Source organism: Abramis brama (genome assembly GCF_963993115.1).
Source record: "Abramis brama genome assembly, chromosome: 21".
Classification (NCBI taxonomy): Eukaryota; Metazoa; Chordata; class Actinopteri; order Cypriniformes; family Leuciscidae; genus Abramis; species Abramis brama.
This window is the reverse complement of record NC_139983.1, coordinates 10,299,854-10,319,103: the sequence shown is the minus strand read 5'-3', so window position 1 is coordinate 10,319,103 and position 19,250 is coordinate 10,299,854. Positions and strand designations below refer to the sequence as shown.

At 39.4% G+C, this 19,250-nt stretch overlaps 2 protein-coding genes across 13 annotated transcripts in view; one reads left to right on the top strand and one right to left on the bottom strand.

Moving 5' to 3' along the window:
• fzd3b (frizzled class receptor 3b) overlaps nucleotides 1-4,341 on the top strand; it is a 31,087-nt gene extending 26,746 nt beyond the window's left edge. For both annotated transcript variants that reach the window (XM_084097633.1, XM_084097634.1), the window contains 3 exons: nucleotides 365-513; nucleotides 1,652-1,876; nucleotides 3,013-4,341. In XM_084097633.1, the coding sequence (XP_083953759.1) occupies nucleotides 365-513; nucleotides 1,652-1,876; nucleotides 3,013-3,229 (591 nt within the window). In that variant the 3' untranslated portion in view covers nucleotides 3,230-4,341. The remainder of the gene's footprint in view (nucleotides 1-364; nucleotides 514-1,651; nucleotides 1,877-3,012) is intronic.
• Nucleotides 4,333-19,250, bottom strand: part of cdc42bpaa (CDC42 binding protein kinase alpha (DMPK-like) a) — a 79,470-nt gene continuing 64,552 nt past the window's right edge. For 7 of the 11 annotated variants that reach the window (XM_084097603.1, XM_084097607.1, XM_084097609.1 and 4 more), the window contains 8 exons: nucleotides 18,557-19,153; nucleotides 17,799-17,896; nucleotides 17,560-17,644; nucleotides 17,036-17,159; nucleotides 15,318-15,435; nucleotides 13,561-13,678; nucleotides 11,164-11,324; nucleotides 4,333-7,585 (listed from right to left, as the gene is read on the bottom strand). In XM_084097603.1, coding sequence (XP_083953729.1) covers nucleotides 7,454-7,585; nucleotides 11,164-11,324; nucleotides 13,561-13,678; nucleotides 15,318-15,435; nucleotides 17,036-17,159; nucleotides 17,560-17,644; nucleotides 17,799-17,896; nucleotides 18,557-19,153 — 1,433 coding nt within the window. In that variant the 3' untranslated portion in view covers nucleotides 4,333-7,453. Of the gene's footprint in view, nucleotides 7,586-11,096; nucleotides 11,325-13,560; nucleotides 13,679-14,732; nucleotides 14,916-15,317; nucleotides 15,436-17,035; nucleotides 17,160-17,559; nucleotides 17,645-17,798; nucleotides 17,897-18,556; nucleotides 19,154-19,250 lie in introns of those variants that run through there. The other 4 variants (XM_084097604.1, XM_084097613.1, XM_084097605.1 and 1 more) reach the window with 3 other exon arrangements.

Below are 19,250 nucleotides of genomic sequence, written 5' to 3'. Positions count from 1 at the left end.
GAATGCAGCATCCAGGCGCTTTGACAGAGGAAGAGGAGGAGAACAGGCTGTTGTTGTGGCTTGTGCTCGCAGGATAAAGCAGGATTGTCCGTGAGCAGCGAGCTGTGCAGCCTGAAGGAGTGAACGGATACACGTTTAAACACACACTGGTACAGGAAGAAAGTGTGTCCATGCACACACTGCAAAGTTTTGAGAGCGAAGATGAAGCGGTTAGATGAGATGGCAGATCCGTAAATGACTAAAACTAATAGTGGAATGTTCCTGAAAGTGTTGTGGTAAAGTAAAGGATGCAGTGAACGTGTGGAGTATCAGAGACGGACTAATGTCTGAACATCTCTCTCTCTGTGTGTGTGTGTGTGTGTAGGTGGAGGAAACCAGCAGGCCTGACCTCGTCCTGTTCCTGATGAAGTACCTGATGGTGCTGGTGGTGGGCATCCCGTCGGTGTTCTGGGTGGGCAGTAAGAAGACCTGTTTCGAGTGGGCCGGCTTCTTCCACGGGCGTAGGCGTAAAGAGTGAGTTACCTTCCTCATTCGGCTTTAGTTTACCGGAGAAACAACTCGGGTATTCATTTAAAACTAGACATGATCTAGTGGTGTATATATGCAAGAGGGTGTTGATGATGGACAGAGAACAATAAACAACTGTAATGCTTTCAATGGCATCAATAGTTTCATTCAGAAAGCTCTCTAAAGCAGGGGTTTTCATGCCACCGACCCCCATTTCTAAAATATAAACACAGCTAAATATTTTCATGAATAAAGAAGCATTAATACTGTAAAAATATATCAATATATGTGTGAAATATTATTTGGAGAAAATAATAATAAGACAGGTTTTCTTTTTTTTTGCTTTTATAACTAACATTTAAGTCATTCTACATTTTTTTGATTTAAGAACTCAGATTGCTAATGTATATATTGGTATATATTGTATTATATTGGTATTTTTGATTTTATATAGGCCTAAAATGAACTTGCCAAGCACCAAATGTGAGTAAAAATCGGTGTTGGTGAGTATATGAAACTGTGAATCGCCAGTTGGCTGGTAACATTTTTATTAATTTTAACAATGCAGTGTTGTGTGAGAACATGAATGTGAACAAATGTGAACAACACTCGGGACAGTTGACATGCCAGTGCTGCATCCTCAAGAAAGTTTAAGCCTTGACAATTGAAATAATCAAGACGCGAAAGGGAACTCAATTCGTTACTCATTACCGAAGCGTGCGCCCAGAAATCCACGTCTCAGTCCTGAATCGAGTCCCGTCTTCTTGCACTTGAATAGACATTGTCAAAATGCCAGTCTTGGCAAGTATCCTCGTAAACACAGTCAGTTGTGTCTTAAGTGAATGTAAACAGTTGAGAAAGAAAACGCATGTGTATCAGTATATTAGAATCGTGCAGGTCTTAAAGTGACAGCAGCCTGATGTTCCTGCTGTGTTTTCAATGTTAATCAAACAACAACAATCACTTCTCTGAAAACTGTGTTATATATAGATTTTTATCTTTCTGTATGTAAATAATTTATTCTGCTTGTCTATCCTTTATCTCCGTTTAATTTTTCTGTTTATTTGCCTATATTTGAGCTGGTTTTACCCTGTTGTTGCCATGAAAATAGCATAAAAGTCCATTTGTTTGTCCTGGTATCCAGCAGCGGCGCAGTGAATGAGAGCCGGCAGGTTCTGCAGGAGCCCGACTTTGCTCAGTCTCTGCTGCGTGACCCCAACACACCCGTCATCCGCAAGTCCCGCGGGACCTCCACACAGGGCACGTCCACCCACGCCTCCTCCACACACCTGGCCATGTTGGACGACGTGCGGAGCAAAGCCAGCAGCGTCCACAGCAAGATCAGTAGCTACCATGACAGAGACGCCAGGTGAGATCTGCAGCATCCCGGATGAGCTATGATGATCCACTTGTGCTTATATATGGAGAGAGATATGCTATATAACAAATATCAACTGCTTGATTGTTTATATTGTCTCAAAATATAACTATATTATGACCCTGATCTTTATATAAAGTTGGATATCTATGTCCAACTTTATTCGTATTCATACAGTACACTCACCGTAAAGTGACAAATACCATATAGCAAATCTCAACTGCCTGATTTTTTATTTCATTGCAAAGTCTATTTATATTATCTTTATAAAAAATTGGATATATAAGTACGTCCAAGTTTAATCGCATACATAAGTACTCATAAGTACCCATACAGGATAGCAAATCTCAACTGCTTGATTGCTTGTATCATCGAAATATGTAAAATATATTATTGCCCAGCTCTAATCTGCTAAATCCAGCTATAAGCCATGAAGATGTTAAGATATTATAAACATCATGATTTTCTGTGAAGCTGCTTAGAAACAGTGTGTATTGCAAAAAGTGATACACAAATAAAATTAACTTGATTTGACAAAAGATCCCCTCCCTAAAAAAGAATGGCTGATATATATTTTCATGTATAAAGGAAAATTCTACTGTGAAAAAATATATATAAATGTGGAAAATATTTCAGTTCTATTAAGTTACTATTTACTACCTATAAATTACTATTTTTTCCTATCTATCGTTAGTCTACCTATACTGTAAATTAAGTTATGTATATAAATATGTATTGAAAAGTATATATTATAAAATGTAAAAATAACAATTAAAATATATGTAATAGTATTTTATATATTTCACTCCTTAAGTAAAAAGAATGTGTGTGCATATATATATATATATATACATACATATACACATACACATACACATACATACATATATATATATATATATATATATATATATATATATATATATATATACACACACACACTTTTTTTTATGAACCTTTCCTCGGGTCTCCTCGCTCCCGAATTTGAAACCTCTGATCTCATGCAAGTGTATCAGTTGAGCTTCCTCTAAGAGTTTAATATAGTTGTGCGTGTGCAGACGTGTTGAAGATACGCGTTCAAAGAAGCCTGAACTTAATTAACCTGCCGATTTTCCTTCTGAACACAGGTTCACCCCCTCCAGCCACAGAGGCACGGAGGAACGCCCGGCGTACGGGAGCATGCCACGACTCAACGAGCAGCTGTCCCATCACGGAAGCCTTCATCGCCTCGACAGCCAACCCAGACACGGCAGCCTGCGGGACCTGAGCGACGCGCCGGCCACTAGCATAACGCACGGATCCAGTGTGAACCGCGTGGCGGAGGAGGACGGGGCAAGTGCGTAACCCAGAGACCTGTCCTCAGATTTGAGCCTCCAACTGAAAGGAGAGGCGTATATCTGTTGGCGCGGGAGAGTCCCTTGTCCTGTAGGAGCCTGGGAAACCGTTGACGGACAGACATGTGCTTTGGCAGCAGCAGGGAAATCCGAAACTTGATGCATGCGTGTTGACAGGCCCGTCCTCAGGATCTGGCCCGTCGGCGGCGCACCTGAGTAACAAGATATGTTTTCTTTGATACTGTGAAGTTCTGTTGGATGAAGTTTACTGCATGTTTCGCAGCGTCAGGATGAAGCAGGACCGAGGGGACATTTCCCATTACATCCATCGCACCCCGTTTAAAGAGTTAATGGATCATCGACGCTTCAAGACCGATGATATCAGGTTTCAGACCCTTGACGGTTCAAAGAGAGGGAGTATCAGTGGTTTTGTGCCTCTGGCGAGCTGTGTTTGGTTGAGAAGGATCGCATGGAGAAACGACGTACCAGAATCCTCACCAACACCTGATGTGCTTTGTCCCAGCCGCTCTACCTCATCACACCGGATCGCTCATTACACTTGATATCGCTTCACTCGTCACATTACGCAGTTAAAATGGATCGAAAACGGCGAGTTGTTTTTCCGACCGTGTACAAGAGTCTTAAGCTTTGTAAATGGTGCTTCTTTCTGATGTTGCTTCATGAATATTTCAGCAGGCCATTTCCTCATGCGCTGGTGTACTAAGACTGGTTGAAATGCACATGTTTTATGGAACATAAAAAAAATTCCATGATGTTAAACTGTAGGCCGTTTCACGACACGCTTTAAAAGTGAAGTTCTGAGTGTTTCTGTTTACGTGTTGGATGAGATTACAGTGGTACACGGTGCCTAAACGTGACTTTGGACCTGAGCTTTGTAAAAGCCGCTATTACTGCTTCTGCTGTAGCTTTGCCTTCGGTTTCCCGATTACATTTGATCTTCACGCTCCGTTCGTCTGTCCACTTTACTAATGAGGAACAATACAGCACTTTAACCGCGGCTATCTGTTGAATGTGTAGAGACAGTAAATCCACTCATAGCGTCGTTCAAGATTTCAAATAAAGCTTTTGTAAAAATGAAAAAAAAGCTTGAGGTGTGTTTTGTAGTTCCCCATTTTATTGAAATAGTCAGATAATGAGCTTTCCATGTGAAAAGTGGTGTCCAAACCAATACAAATAACAGTATTCCACCTTAAATACATTTGTGCAAAAAAAGAAGAAAAGAAATAGGAAAAAGGTCTACATTGCAGTATGGGGTAATTCATTTTCACATCCCAACCATTCACGCCACACAGGTCAATAAAATACAATAAAAATAAAACAGAACAAAAACAATCCAGCCGTACAGTCCTTAAAACAAGTGATTACACCTATGACATGCAAATCTGTACATAGTCTTACAAAAGTCAAAATCAAGAAGAAGAAACTATATGATATGAAGGAGCAATTCACTAACAAGGCAAACAAAATCCTCACGTGAAATGCATGTGAATGTGTCTTAAAAATCTCCAGCCGTCTCCACTCATTCTAGTCCGTTCTACCTACGTTGACCAGTTCACACCGATCTAAGAAAACTAAGGCACCTCCCGCTCTAATATTGATCTATTCATTGCTAAGTAACAGTCCTAAATATCAAACGGCCCATAAATCTGGATGTGTCATTTCTACAATCTTAATCCTCCATCATGCAAACATATAATCATTGGTTCTGACATACCTGAGATCATTTCAAACAGGTTTCCTGTTCATGTTAATACCATAACCCTGGCAAATTGTTTCTAACCCGTTATAGCCTTTTTAGAGAAAAACAAAAAAACAACCTGTATTCTGAATATTAGTTTCTGTTTAGAAATGAACATGATCGTGGAATAGAGCGAATGCATAACTAAGGTCCCGAGCAATACCACAGAGCGAGCGCTTGAATTAAAAATACAACATGTGCCGAGTTTGCTGGACTGGTCCACAGTGAAGGTTTCAACAGTGCTTGCATATAATGGAACATACAAAATGCTGGCAATAGTAGAATTAATAAAACCACAGGTACATATGCACAAACTTTCACTATTTCTGTACTTGGGTGTGCTTCAATACTGAAAGCTCATTCGTTTTTTCAGCAAACAAAAGCTCACTCAAAACATTTACCTATATGATTTTTAGCATTATATTGAGAAACTGTGAACTGCAATGTGTGCAGTTCTGTAACGTCAGCAATCTTAACGTCAGACATTGACAATGCAAGTGTAAATATGTATACATACATACATACATATATAATTCTGTATTCTTGCATTGCATGGAAAAGAACTGCGTCAACATTCTACCCAACATCACTTTCCCAGGAGAAGTTCAATCAAAGCTTTAGAACAACATGCGGGCGAGTGAATGATATACATTTTTATATTCGAGTGAGCTTTTCCAAGGAACAACCTGGAATATTTGGGAATTCTGAACAGCGTACAGATGTACAATCATCTGCAAAATTAGTTTTAAAGGAATGGCTGAAATCCATTTCTCAATTTAGCAAAAGCGAGCAGTAGTGGATGTGAACACGTCACATGACCATTAGTGTATGGAACCGGACCGATGAGGTTCTGTTGGAGTCGTAATGGCTTGGCTCTCTAATCGGAGCTATTCTGAGGTTCAGGGATGTTTGATAGATCACCACAGCAGCTTTACTGTACGTACGTGATGACCTAATCTGTCATTATGAGCTGCAGGAAGTGTTAGAGGCAAAGCGTCGAAGCCCTTTCAATGCTTTCTCCATGTCACACCAACATTAAATGCTCTGGTACAGCTTACACTACATGTTATATTCACATGTACACTTTAGGCAAAATTTGGTTCTCGCGAGTAAAAAAAAAAAAACTCAAAACACTGAAAATAAAAACAAATTACTAAATGAATAAAACCTCTTTGGAAACAGCATTATTGCTTCTGTAACAGAAGCGTGAAGCACAGATGAACAAGGCTGCAGTGAATCGGTTACATTCAGCACAACAGATTATTTATGATCGCGTATGATTGTGTGTGTTTTGAGAGTTTATGTGTTTATGTCTTGAGTTCTCTTAACGCTGGATCTTGCACGCAATGCAACAACATTCATGAAACAAAAGCAGTTCTTAGAAAACATTCATACATCAATGTTTTCAATTCAAAAGAACCTTGCATTCAATGCAACAATTCACACAATGGTCTTATGAAGTGGCCTTGTGAGTGTTTAATGCGACAGTTTACACATCAATTGTTGTATGCACAAATTCACTGCACACTTGTGAATCTCGCATTCAACTAAATTTGTGCATGACTGTCCACACGAATGATTTCACTGCAAGCTTGTTAATGTTATATTCCATGGATAAAATATACATAAGAATGGCTTTACGAACGATTTGCACAAAAATATTGTTCTCCTTGTGTTTCATGAATGAGGCCCAATACTTTTTTGTAGTGTTCCCTTGCAAATCTATTCATCTCGACAATGGAATTAGTGGAATTACGAAAAACTAGCGTTTCTTGACAAAATAATGCTTCGATTTACATAAAAAGAACTGACGCGGAAAATAAAAAGGAAAGAAGACTCTCTCGAAGCCAATTCACACTTATTTAACAACAGAATAGTGTTATGATTTCATTATATATTATACTCTACTTAAACTCTATTTACATTATTGAACTCAGAATCTATGTTGAACTCTGACCTCTGAAGGTCGGCATGGCACTGGAGGGTAGAGGCTGAGTTATACAGTAGTGCCACAGCTGGGGGCGCTCTATCTATCGGGGCTTGTTTTATCACACTGATTGGAATGCCAGGAACAGTTTTCCGTGTTAGTGTTATGTGTTTTAAAGTAACATCCCACCCTGTCCATTAAGACTTTTGAATGCATATTTTTTCCCTTGCGTTAGATGAGGCACACTTGACAACAAACACTGATAAATTCACGTTAAAGCTGTGTGTTTGTCTTTTTGCCCCCCCCCCCTCCACACCTGTGGCGGTGAGAGATGAGCTACTCTCAGTGGACTGTTCCCCATCCAACAGAGGAACAGAAACTGGTGATGGGTCCACTCAAAAGGGATGTAAGGTGCAGGGTAATGTGCGTGTCAAACAATCACATGTGTAATGCATATGCACACAAACACACACCTGGCCCCAGCGGGTGTTTGGGAATATGACGTATAAGGAGTGGGCTCTTGGTCTTGGTTAAATGCGTGACTGAGCTCATGTCTCCCAGCCCAGGTGCTGGCCGCGCTCCAGAGACTGAGTCTTGCTCTTGTGCGGGGGTGAAGGGCTCGGTGGGCTGCTCAGGTTGGAGCTGTTGGAGGCCGTGGAGTGACGGGGCGAATCTGAATCCTAAAAGCAGGACATGGAGATGATGAATAAACAGACTAAATACAGCAAGGATGCATTACATATAAAAAAATAAAAATAAAATTCTTCAGCAAGGATGCAATAAATTGATCATAAATGACAGTAAAATACATTTATAATGTTATAAAACATTAATGTTGATAATTAAGCACCAAATCATCATATTAGACTGATTTCTGAAGGATCATGTGACACTGAAGACTGGAGTAAATTCAGCTTTGCAACACAGGAATAAATTACATTTTTAAATATATTTAAAGATACACTATGTAATGTTTTTTGTTAAAAACATTCAAATAATAAATACATCAAATAGTCAATACATCATTAATCCTTCTTCCAAAATGTGTTTTTGTCCCTGATTCACTATGGTAAGCCTGTTACAATTGTTTTATATTTTTGTTTTTTCCGGGAAATTAAGTACATGTGTCACTTGCCTGTGCGTGTCTTGTCATATGCGTAAATAGAGGAAAGCTGCTCTGCTACTTTGACGTGTGTATTAGTCCAGTCATTTTAAGCCAAAATGGGGGTCAACTTTGAACAAATTGCAACAGAAGCAAACTCAACTGATTTTGTATCCTCAATATGTCCTGAGTAAGGAAAAAAAAGTCCCGAAGAATCCCATTAGGGGAAAGTTTCGAAAAAGACCCAAATATACCCCATTCATACGCCTATTCATTCTTTTTCTTACGTGAATAGGATAAAAATTTTAACCTTTAGATATCACCATGAAAATTACTGAGTTGATTACTTACATCAAGACAAACAAAAATTGTATTACAAGTTTTTTTTTATTGTTTGTTAACATGGACAAACGGTGCATAATCTAATTACGTATCTTGCATAAATACCACAACAGATCTAAACATTGGGTAAAGCCAGGTGAAAATGTCTTGTTGAATCTTCTTGACACATAACAGTAAAAACTTAATGTTAAGTTCTGAATGGGACCCATTTAGGCTACCCATGAGCATTAATACATAGAGGCAGGAAGAAGTACTTTAAACCAGCCTTTATTAATTATTATTGCAGAGATGGGGTTTGGGGCTGGGTCCGTGGGACTGTTTCTGGGGGTTCACTTTTTATTTTGCATTCTGCATTCTCCTTACCACTGTCTCCTGTTCTTCCCTCAGACTCGCCCCCCAGAAACAGTCCCACGGACCCAGACCCAAACCCCATCTCTTAAAAATTAATAAAGGCTGGTTTAAAGTACTTCTTCCTGCCTCTATGTATTAATGCTCATGGGTAGCCTAAATGGGTCCCATTCAGACCTTAACATTAAGTTTTTACTGTTATGTGTCAACAAGATTCAACAAGACATTTTCGCCTGGCTAGACCCAATGTTTAGATCTGTTGTGGTATTTATGCAAGATACGTAATTAGATTATGCACCGTTTGTCCATGTTAACAAACAATTTAAAAAAACTTGTAATACATTTTTTGTTTGTCTTGATGTAAGTAATCAGCTTTTCATGGTGATATCTAAAGGTTAAATTTTTACCCTATTCACGTAAGAAAAAGAATGAATAGGCGTATGAATGGGGTATATTTGGGTCTTTTTCGAAACTTTCCCCTAATGGGATTCTTCGGGACTTTTTTTTCCTTACTCAGGACATATTGAGGATACAAAATCAGTTGAGTTTGCTTCTGTTGCAATTTGTTCAACCTTTTTTCATAAAATGACTGGACTATAGGTGTGGGAGTGGCATAGGTCAGTTGTTACAATGAGAGAGAAAGGTTGACATGGAGCAGATAAATCTCCAACCTCCAGTGAATCAGAGGACTATATAGAGGAGCTTCTGCTGGCAAAAAGAGAACTCGACAGAGCTCGTAATAAAACAAGAATCAACATTGGCTTGGCTTTTCAGAGACAGTGAGAACCGAGAGATTTGAAATGTTGTAAAAGCAACGCGGAGATGGTGTTTTTACTCAGCTGGTGAGTAAGGTATTTAATTGAACAGATAAATTGCCATATATAGCTCTCTAACAGAGTTCATTGTAAAGTATTATCTATTGTGAAGGCTCATTTCATTATGGTTGTTATAGCTGTGCAGGAATTACCGCATCTATTAACAGGTAAAGCTTACAGTGACATCTTCAGCCAGACCGCTTGAGATCCTTTCCATCTGAGCTGGTTATATCTCTTCAGACTAATAGTGAATGTTTTATGAGCAGTAGAATAACCATATTCATCCACACAGTCACACAGAGCTGAAGCACAACCAAAACAATGTTCTTCCACAAAATCCATGCAGTTATGTTTTTTAACCGCTAGAGGGCCAAAAGTTACATAGTGTACCCTTTAAGGCAAAATAACAGCCATTACCATTTTAACCCATCTCCAATGCTCAAGGACAAATGCTGTAACTACTGTATAAATATATAAAAGTTAGAATTAGAGAACAAACTGCATATCGAAATTGTTGTAAATAAGACACTTTGCACAACATTTACTCAAAATTCACTAAAAAGACCTGAAAATATTTGTCCATTTACTCGGCTGTTGGTAGATTTTGGGTCTGATGTAAATCTTCATCTGCCATGCAGAAACATGTATTGGCTGATGTAATCGTTTAAAAATAGACAAACATCAGCCGATTAAAGAGTTTATCACTAGCTAGAACAACCACGACAACAACTCCTCCTCTACACAATATAAGTGGATGTATAAAAGGTGCTATGCAACACATTAATGCTAGCAAACGCTGTACATTTCCACCACCTACACAGATCAAACACGCTTTCAATGTGGAGACAGCTCAACTATCCCATTTCTCCATATGAGGTGGGAGCTACAGGGTTCAGGATCATGTGTGTTACCTTTATCTTACTAAGCAGGGTCCTTAAAGCCCTTTTCAGATCAGGGGTCTTCTCTCCCGGACACTAAAGAGTCACACACAGCACCCACACATCATTATACAGTCGATGTGCACAAAGTCAAACGTGGAGCCGAGGCGCAAACTGTGTGTGTGCAGGTGGAGTGTTAGCAGGTCAACACCTCAATCTGTGGATATGGTGCCACTTCACACACTCAACACATGCATCTAGCGTGAGAAAGAGAGGATGGAGACCCTCCAAACACATTTTGGTATGTGAAATGCAAAAAATGCCTGTATATTGGTTTTTAGGGATTATATAACACACTTCTAGTGCTCTCTATAGTTTTAGCTGTGATCAGCATCGCACAAAAACCTCCAGGAGTGAAACTTTTACCTGTTTTGATCAGTCTGGAGGTCGAATCAACATGTTAAATCAACATCCACAAGAAGAACACAACATTAAGGGGCAAATACCCCTTTACAATCCCATCAGTCTTATCATTCAGACATTTCCACATGACTATCTCAGCAGTGGGGTTGCAGAAAATCTATATTTTATTCATAAATAACCTTATTTTTAGCAATAAAAACCTTTAAAGTCTTTTTTTCAAATTCGTTTAGTTTTTTTTATTTATTATTATTTGCTTGCTGTTTTTTTTTTCTTTCTTTAAATGCCAAAGTTAAAAATGAATATGTAAAACACTTTTAGAAACCAAGGCATCTGGGAAAAAAGGCACGGACCTCTCTGTCAAACTGGGAGAGAGGGGCGTCACTCCCGCAGTCCACGCCCCCTCCGGATGAGAGCGAGCCTTCAGAGGGTGATGTCATCTGACGTTTGGTGGAACCGTAGTTGCCAACCGAAAAGTCCCGTCTCATTGCGCTGCCATTTTGAGCGGTGGAGCCTGGGATATGGGACACAGACATGAACAGATCATTAAGACATTTGCCGTGTCCCAATTCACCTACTTCTACTATGCCCTAAAAGTATGTATTGTTTTTGTGAAGGAAAAGTACACACTTTTGAGTGTGTAGCAGAGGAGTAGGCTAGCTTTGGGACATCTTCATCATAATTGCATCTTTAACGGACAGCTCTGTCGCTTAGTTACACGCATCCTGTCAGCGTTTAAACTGCCCTGTCAATCATCCTGTACCAGTTAAAATCCTCCACCGTTTCGGAGAGAAATGTAGTAGCACGTTGATCTGCCAGTCGTGGGTCTGTCATGTGGAGAACTCTCCTTGTGTGTTTGCATAATGATGCATTTAAAAGTTAATGACTAAATATATCTTTATAAATGTTTACAATGCTGTTACAAATTAAAGGGTTACTTCAGGATTTAGCATTAAGCTTTGTATTAGTAGAAAACCTGTAGTATTTTCGAATTACCATGCTTTCCACCCTCATATCCCTCTGAGACAAGAGATTTATGTATTTTTTGTCTGGAAAAAATCCTCCGATGACGCAAAAATCGTCATTTTGCGTCATCGGAGGATTTTCTGGCCAGAGGCTAAAGACTACAGCCAGTAGGAGGCGTTGTTCCGCATGTTTTCAGCCCGCCCATAGAGGGAGGGATCTCACTCACAGAATGTACACACAGTCAGCCGTCTTTCTTTGGAAGCTAAGCTAGCAGGCTCTTGTTCTGTGGAGAAAGCTGAATAGTTGGAGAAAGCTGAGTAAGTAGGGGTTATATCCTCCTTTTCCCGGACTTGTCCGGCGGGCGAGATCGTTCAAAATGTCCGGGATTCGGCTTTTGCTTTCTGCGGTTGCCATTCATTGTTTACATGCACACCTCTTGTTTCAATCTAACTGAATTCATTCCGACCGGTGAGTCTGAATGTAGTGTTTACATGAACGCTAATCAAGTGATCGGTTGATGTGCGTTTTAAACATTGCTAAGAAAATTCCTGCACCTCCGTTGCGAGACCGGCGCGTCTCAGTAATGACGCCACCGGCCTCGCGCCGTTCTCCCGCGGCCGTCAGCCTCGTCCTGCTCGCCACAGTAAACATGATGAATGAATGGCGACTGTAGAACGCAAAAGCCGAATCCCGGACATTTTGGGCGATCCCGAAATCCCAGGCAGACTCGTCACGGAGACTCACTGGTAGCCTCATAGGGTAGCCTAACCTTGTTTTCAACTGCGCTGTCTTACCGGTAGGCGTGGCCTCCTAGGGCAGTGAAGCAAGTGCATTCTGGGAGTTGTTGTCTTTTATCCACATAAGCCAAAAATACATTTTCTGGCTTTTCTCAGTCTAGAAAGCTCCAAATTAAAAAATTTCTTCACATTTCTTCTACATAAATGACCTATTTTAAATACACATTCATCTTCCCAGAGGTGAAGTATCCCTTTAAACAATGTGGATACCATTGAACAAATATATTTTCGTCAGGTTAGATGCTGATTATTAATCACTCAAACCCTTTATTTAAACCTCTCTACTTAACTGTTGTCTCGCACATTCACAGTTTGTAGTTTTTTATTATTATTTTTTATTCGTGTTTGTAGTTCTAATCGAATCCTCATCCAACACTCAATGGGTTGTGGGCAATATTAGCTTGTTGGAGTGTGCACGGATCTGCACTTTAGATTCTAACTGGGAAAAGTAAACCATCCGGGTATCTTTGGAATACTCATTTCAGCATACTACAATTTGGGACTAATTCTTATTTCGAATACTATTTACGACGGATAGTATGCGAATTGGGAAGCAGTCATTGACTCATTTACCATGAGAACCTGAAAAGTTCAAATTACATTATGTCCGACGCAACATCAATTGATGATGAAGTTTATAAACTCAAAAGAACATCCGAAAGTTCAAAAAGAGAAAATGAAAAAAGAAGAAAAGAAAACTCAAACATTCAAAAAACGTTCACATTTTCAAGACAGTTTGAACATTCAAAAGACAATGTGAAAAATTCAAAGTACAGTTTGATAATTCAAAAGACAGTTTTACAGTTTATAAGAGAGTTTGAATTCAAAAGACCAATTACCCTTAAAAAAAATATATATATGTGCCAAAAAATTTGTTTTATGGATATTTCCTCTAAAACCAATAGATTTTCCACCAATAATTGAAACTAGCAATAGTTTCTTGAGTCACTCTTATCCATATATCTATGAACATATTTCAGTACTCACGTGTGCCGAGACCACTGCTGGCGCTCATAGATCGGCCCGGTTCAGGCCTGGCCTTGCTGATGGAGGGGATACTGACGGATGCTCCCAGGACACCACGACTCTCCTGAGCGCGCACATTCTGAACACCCCAAACACACAGTGGGCAGAGAAAAACATTATTATTACTGAAATCAAACAATAAATAAATTCACAAAAGCTAAAAATACACCAATGTCTCTGTAAATTATCTAAAATTATAAAGCAAGGGGAAAATTAAATCATTTTCTCACTTAAGTTTTTCAATAAGATTCATAAAACCAGCAGTACACACAATATTTTGTCATTTAACAAAACCCATTAAATGTACACTTAAATTTGTGGTTTTTAATCCATGTCTGTTAGCATTGAGGTCATACCTGGTTTTAACCCTTAAAGGTGCAGTAAGCGATTTCTGAGAAACACTGTTGATATTTGAAATCAACCCAAACAAACACACCCTTCCCTTCATTGCTCCGCCCCCAAAATGCACAAACACGCAAACAGTAGATGTCTCTTTATCATTGCTGAAGTGAAGCAAAATAATGCTTTAATGACACTCAAAACTGTCCTGTCACTATAGCCAATTACAACAACAGCATATCTTGGTTCTGTGAAATGAATCAAAACCAGTGTTACTCACATACAGAGCAGAAATAATGCAACATCAGCATCCGTTTACAGGCCTTCCCGCTTACTCTCCAGCGCTGGAAAGCTTTTCTAATATAAACGCTGATCCTAAAGCTCTTGCCTGATCATAACCCTTCTTTTTCAGTGATATTCCTCTTAACTTTTCTCTTTTGTAATGTCTCTCAGCCATCTCTCTTTCTACAGCCTTTCTTCAAATCTCCCTCTTGCTCACTCTCTCTCCTCCCCCATTATAAGTGGACACGCCCCCAATTGCTGATTGGCTACAAGTGTGTTGTGGTTCTCGTCCAAACCACTTTCAACAGTGTTTTGTTTACTGCACCTTTAAAAAAAAAAAAAAAAAAACTAAGGAGGAGGATGATTTGGCATGCAGAGCAACAAACAGATTGTCAATTTGTGACACAGGCAGACAGTCTGAAAACAGACTGAGGGTGAAAGTGAGCTAATGCATGTGGGAATACATTCAGAAAACAGATGGAGTGAGTCTGTCTCTCTCTCTCTGGTCCTACCAGAGAGCAGATGGAAGCAGGGGTCCCAGGGGCGGAGCTGAGAGACAGGGAGTGGGAGGAGAGAGGGGAGGAGTCCTGGGACAGGAAGTTGTCAGCAGAGGTGAGTGTCATGTGATAGACATGCTCAAAGCGGGTAGGGGTGGAGATGAGGCGCAGATGAGGAGAGGGGAGAGGAGAACCGGGCTACAGAAGGAACCCAAGAGAGGCAGATATAGAGGGGTGAAATGGAGGAAAAAGAAAGAAAAAATATAGATGCATGCAACAGTTTACTGCTCAATAATGGCATAAATAAGAAGAATAAGTTGGTGACAAGTCAATGAGATAAAGTCATTTAAAAGACAACATAAGAGAAAATTGGTCCATTTACTTCCTAAATGCTGGTTATATAAAATGGCCATGTAATGTGACATTACGAAAGTCAAATGTGGTTTTATGCCATCTTTTAATCAAGCTCATCTATAAAACTGAAATAATAACAGTGGAAATAATTAACAGCTCATGCTCATCAAAACAGCTCTTAGAAACAGATGGATGGAGGCGTAGAATCTGAGAGGTGACGTTCTCCCTGCTGTCAGCCGCTCCTACCATTGGCAGATCTTTCAGGATCTGGATCCCATCTCCCGGGCCCATATGAACCACATGGTTGAAGTTTGTTGGGTTTGAAATTAACTTGTTCCTCATTTCTGGGTCTCTCAGCATCTCCCTGAAGAGCACAAACAATGCAGTGAGACTCAGAGTACACAAATACATTCTCAAGACTAGAATAATTCAACAAATTGCAAACATGAAACTTGGATTTCAATTAAGGGCTTTCCACCGACTTACCTCATGCTTCTCAATAAATTCATATATTTTTTACAGAAACTTTCACTTGCTGTTTAGTAGCAAAGAATTACAATGCTGAAACTGTAATGAATTATTCTATTTATTTTTATTTTACATGACATTTTCACAGATAAACTTTAAAGATGCACCGATACTAAATTTAGTCGATACTGATTATTTAGAATGATATCTGCTGATACGATAGTTTAATTTTCTTAAGGAAAAAAACCTCCCAACTAATGCTGTAAACTATACAGGGAACCTTCTCATTTGGTACACTATTAGAGGTTAAAATTAACAACAGAGCCCCAACTACTATTTTCAACTCCTATTTGTAACTTAATAATTACAGTGTAGTTTTCAAAAAACACTCATCTTCATGGTAAATTTATTTAAACATACATATATAAGTAACAGTAAATAAGCTCCTCTCTAGTGTTTTATTATTGCTAACTAATGAACTGTGAACACTGGATAACTGGTAAATGGCAACATTAAGTGACATGTTTACAAGCTTTTTTATAGACGTCTTTCTGCGATTGAAACACTGATGAGAGATACAGTAGGATACATTTCGTTAAGTTGGACTGTAACTTTCAACAAACCTTTTGATGTTCATTCATGTTTTTTGTGATTACTGGATGGGAGGCGCTACAAATATCAACCCTCCACGCACACAAAATGCGACAAAAAATATCGTTTGCATGTAGTGGGTCGATTCCGCGTGGTATGTAAGGCTCCCTCGTTCGTTCCCTCATTGTCTTTGTGTGTGTGTGAGAAACACAGCGCTCTCAGCAATGCGACGGCGAGTTGTGTGCCTTCACACTAGAGTTTACAGTACGCTGCACATCCACGGAGCTGCGTTGAAATAGTACAGATCGCTTGACAGAGAGCAAAACTCTCAAGCGCTCAGTCAGAGTGTTCAGCAAGTGAAAATATATCTATGCTAAACTTATACTTAACCTCTAACACACACACACAGGCGTGTAAAATCTAGAAATGTATTATCCAATGGCTAATGATAGACATTATTTAGTCGCCTAGAGTGAAGACTTAGTCGCATTGTAGAGTTGACTTATAGTTCATATCGAGAATATCGCAAAATTTAACACAAGAAACGTTTTCTTCACACACAGTTGCAGTCTGAAAAGTTTTTCCACCCCCTGACTGACACAATATATTTGGCCTGATCATTGGCTGTTTTTAAACAATTGGCAGATGACGGATAGTGAAAATAATACCGATTACTGGCCGATACATTGGTGCATCCCTAATAGACTTGCTGCTGACCTCATAAATATGTAAAGAAGAATTTTAAACCAGGGATAAAATAATCATGAACAGCATGAAACATGAAACTTAATTTTTTCCTAGGATTTAGAATGGTCTAAAAATGAACAATTTCAAAAAGTGTGAAAAGGCCATAAGAGTTTCCTTTAGAAGTCATGCTGGTTAGTGTTGCTAGACTTGAACATCACCTCCTCTGCAGAACTCTCTCCTCCTCCGGCACGCGGAAAGAAAAGCGGCGTTTGCTCGTCACACTGCGCACCATCTGTTTACGGCTGTTGTCAGATGTCTCTGGCACCACCAGCTCATCTCCCTCTGCACATCATTACACAGTACACAAAACATTAAACAAATTACACAACACATTTAACGCTATGAAACGATAGAACAACAAACGTCTATTAGGATGTAAAGATTTGTTAAATCACATACGCATGAGTTTAAGCTTCCTATTCACAAGATGCTACATATTAAGCCGATTATTTACATTTTAACAATATGAAATCAAAATCGACCCCATTCTATTAAAAACCGTGTGAAATAATTATCAGTGCAAATTATTAAGAAAACAATGTTTGTGTGAAAATGTATTAGCTTTCTCTGCCTCTGAAACAACTTTTCCCTTTCTTATCTTTTATTTCCTGCTGAATATGCATAAGTACGTGGGGCAGGAATATTGAGAATCCTGGAGGAGCAGCAGGAGGGAGAATCTCACCCGCTGTCTTGTTTTTAAAGTAGATGAGCCGTACGGTCTCCAGCCCCAGCAGGTTTAGAGAGCCATCAGCGTTCAGAGGATGAACCTGCAATGCAGGAGACACACAGCTCATTAACACACTGAACTTTCATTTACCACCTGCTTCCACTATATTTTATTCCAAAAAGAGATGAGAAGCTCTCTGGAAGTGTGTCTTTTTTTATGATGTGGTATTATTGAAGATATAATGAAAAGTGTACGTTTTTCAAAGGCATCGTTTGAATCCAATCCATAGTGTTGACGTCGAATACATCCACTGCATTCTCGCTATACACTGACAGATAAGGTGCATTATAACCTGCAAGACAAAAGTCACAGAAAACAAACAAGTTATCCTCAGCATGCCTACGTCCCAGGACATTTTGTGCAAATTATGAGCACAACATCCGCAACTATTATAATATATGAGCACATAACTACAACAATGCACACTCTCAACTCGAGTACACAAAATATCTAGTGTAAAATAAGGTCATAATATTTACATAAAATAAAATATAATATGTATTATATTTTAAATATAATGGGCGATGTGTCCAAAATCACGATATGAGTAATAAAAACAAAGAAACTATATACAAGCATAAAGGAAAACTAACTACAATAGAACAAAGACATAAATGAAATAGACCTCCCTGAAAAACGTAAAGCATTAGAAATAAGAAATACTAGGCTACATAAGAATATAGCGAAATGAGTTCTATTTCACAGCTTATTGCACTTCAATGATCTAAAATCACTTGTTTTTAAACCACTAGATTATACTGTACATATGTAAATTATATTATAAAACCATTTCAGCAATAATATCTTTGCCTTTTTTTAGAAAAGCTACAATATTGTAAGATACATTTCAAGTGCAGTAATTTCATCCAATTCTGTTGATTGGTACTATCACACTGTAAACAAGTAAACACAAGCCATGATAATCAGAACAGAAAGACCAGTCGTCACTCACGGCATGAGGTGGGCTTAGCCGGCCACATCAGTTCCTGTTGTCGTGAACGTCTGCCCTGGCAGTCCACATACACACCGATACTGTTAAAGCACAAGAGCAGCTCTTTACTGGAGATCTCCACGAGGCAGAGAGCGTCCAGGCTCAGATGCTCGATGAAGGCCAGGGTGTGATCGTCAGGGTGAAGGAGGCTATTGACCACTCCATCCCCCTGAAGATTGTAGCGCAGGAACCCGGACTGGAAGCCCACGCAAAGCTTGTCGCCCTGGAGACCCATCCACTGCACTGATCCTGGGACGATGATATCCCGCAGCTTCCGATGGCGTGTTTTGCTCTTGTTGAGCTCGTAGATGATCACCTTGTCAGTTTTTTTCATGGCCACAAAAAGGCATGTGAGAGATCCGTGTCTGATTGTACCCGAAACCAGAGTTTGGCAGCCTTTGGTCTCCGCTATCTTACAGAATTCGGCATCTCGGTCATCTAGGGCCGCCATTGGGTAGAGTCGAACGTGGCCGTTTCGACCGGATATCACGGCAATCAACTGTTCTGATGGGATTAGCTCAATCTGATGGACCTTTTTATCTCCTACCTTGATAATCTCTGTGAATAGAAATATATAAACAATAAGAGGCTTTGTATTAACATCAAAGAATGCAGTAAGATGTCTAAAAATACAGTGTAAACGCAACAGATAAGT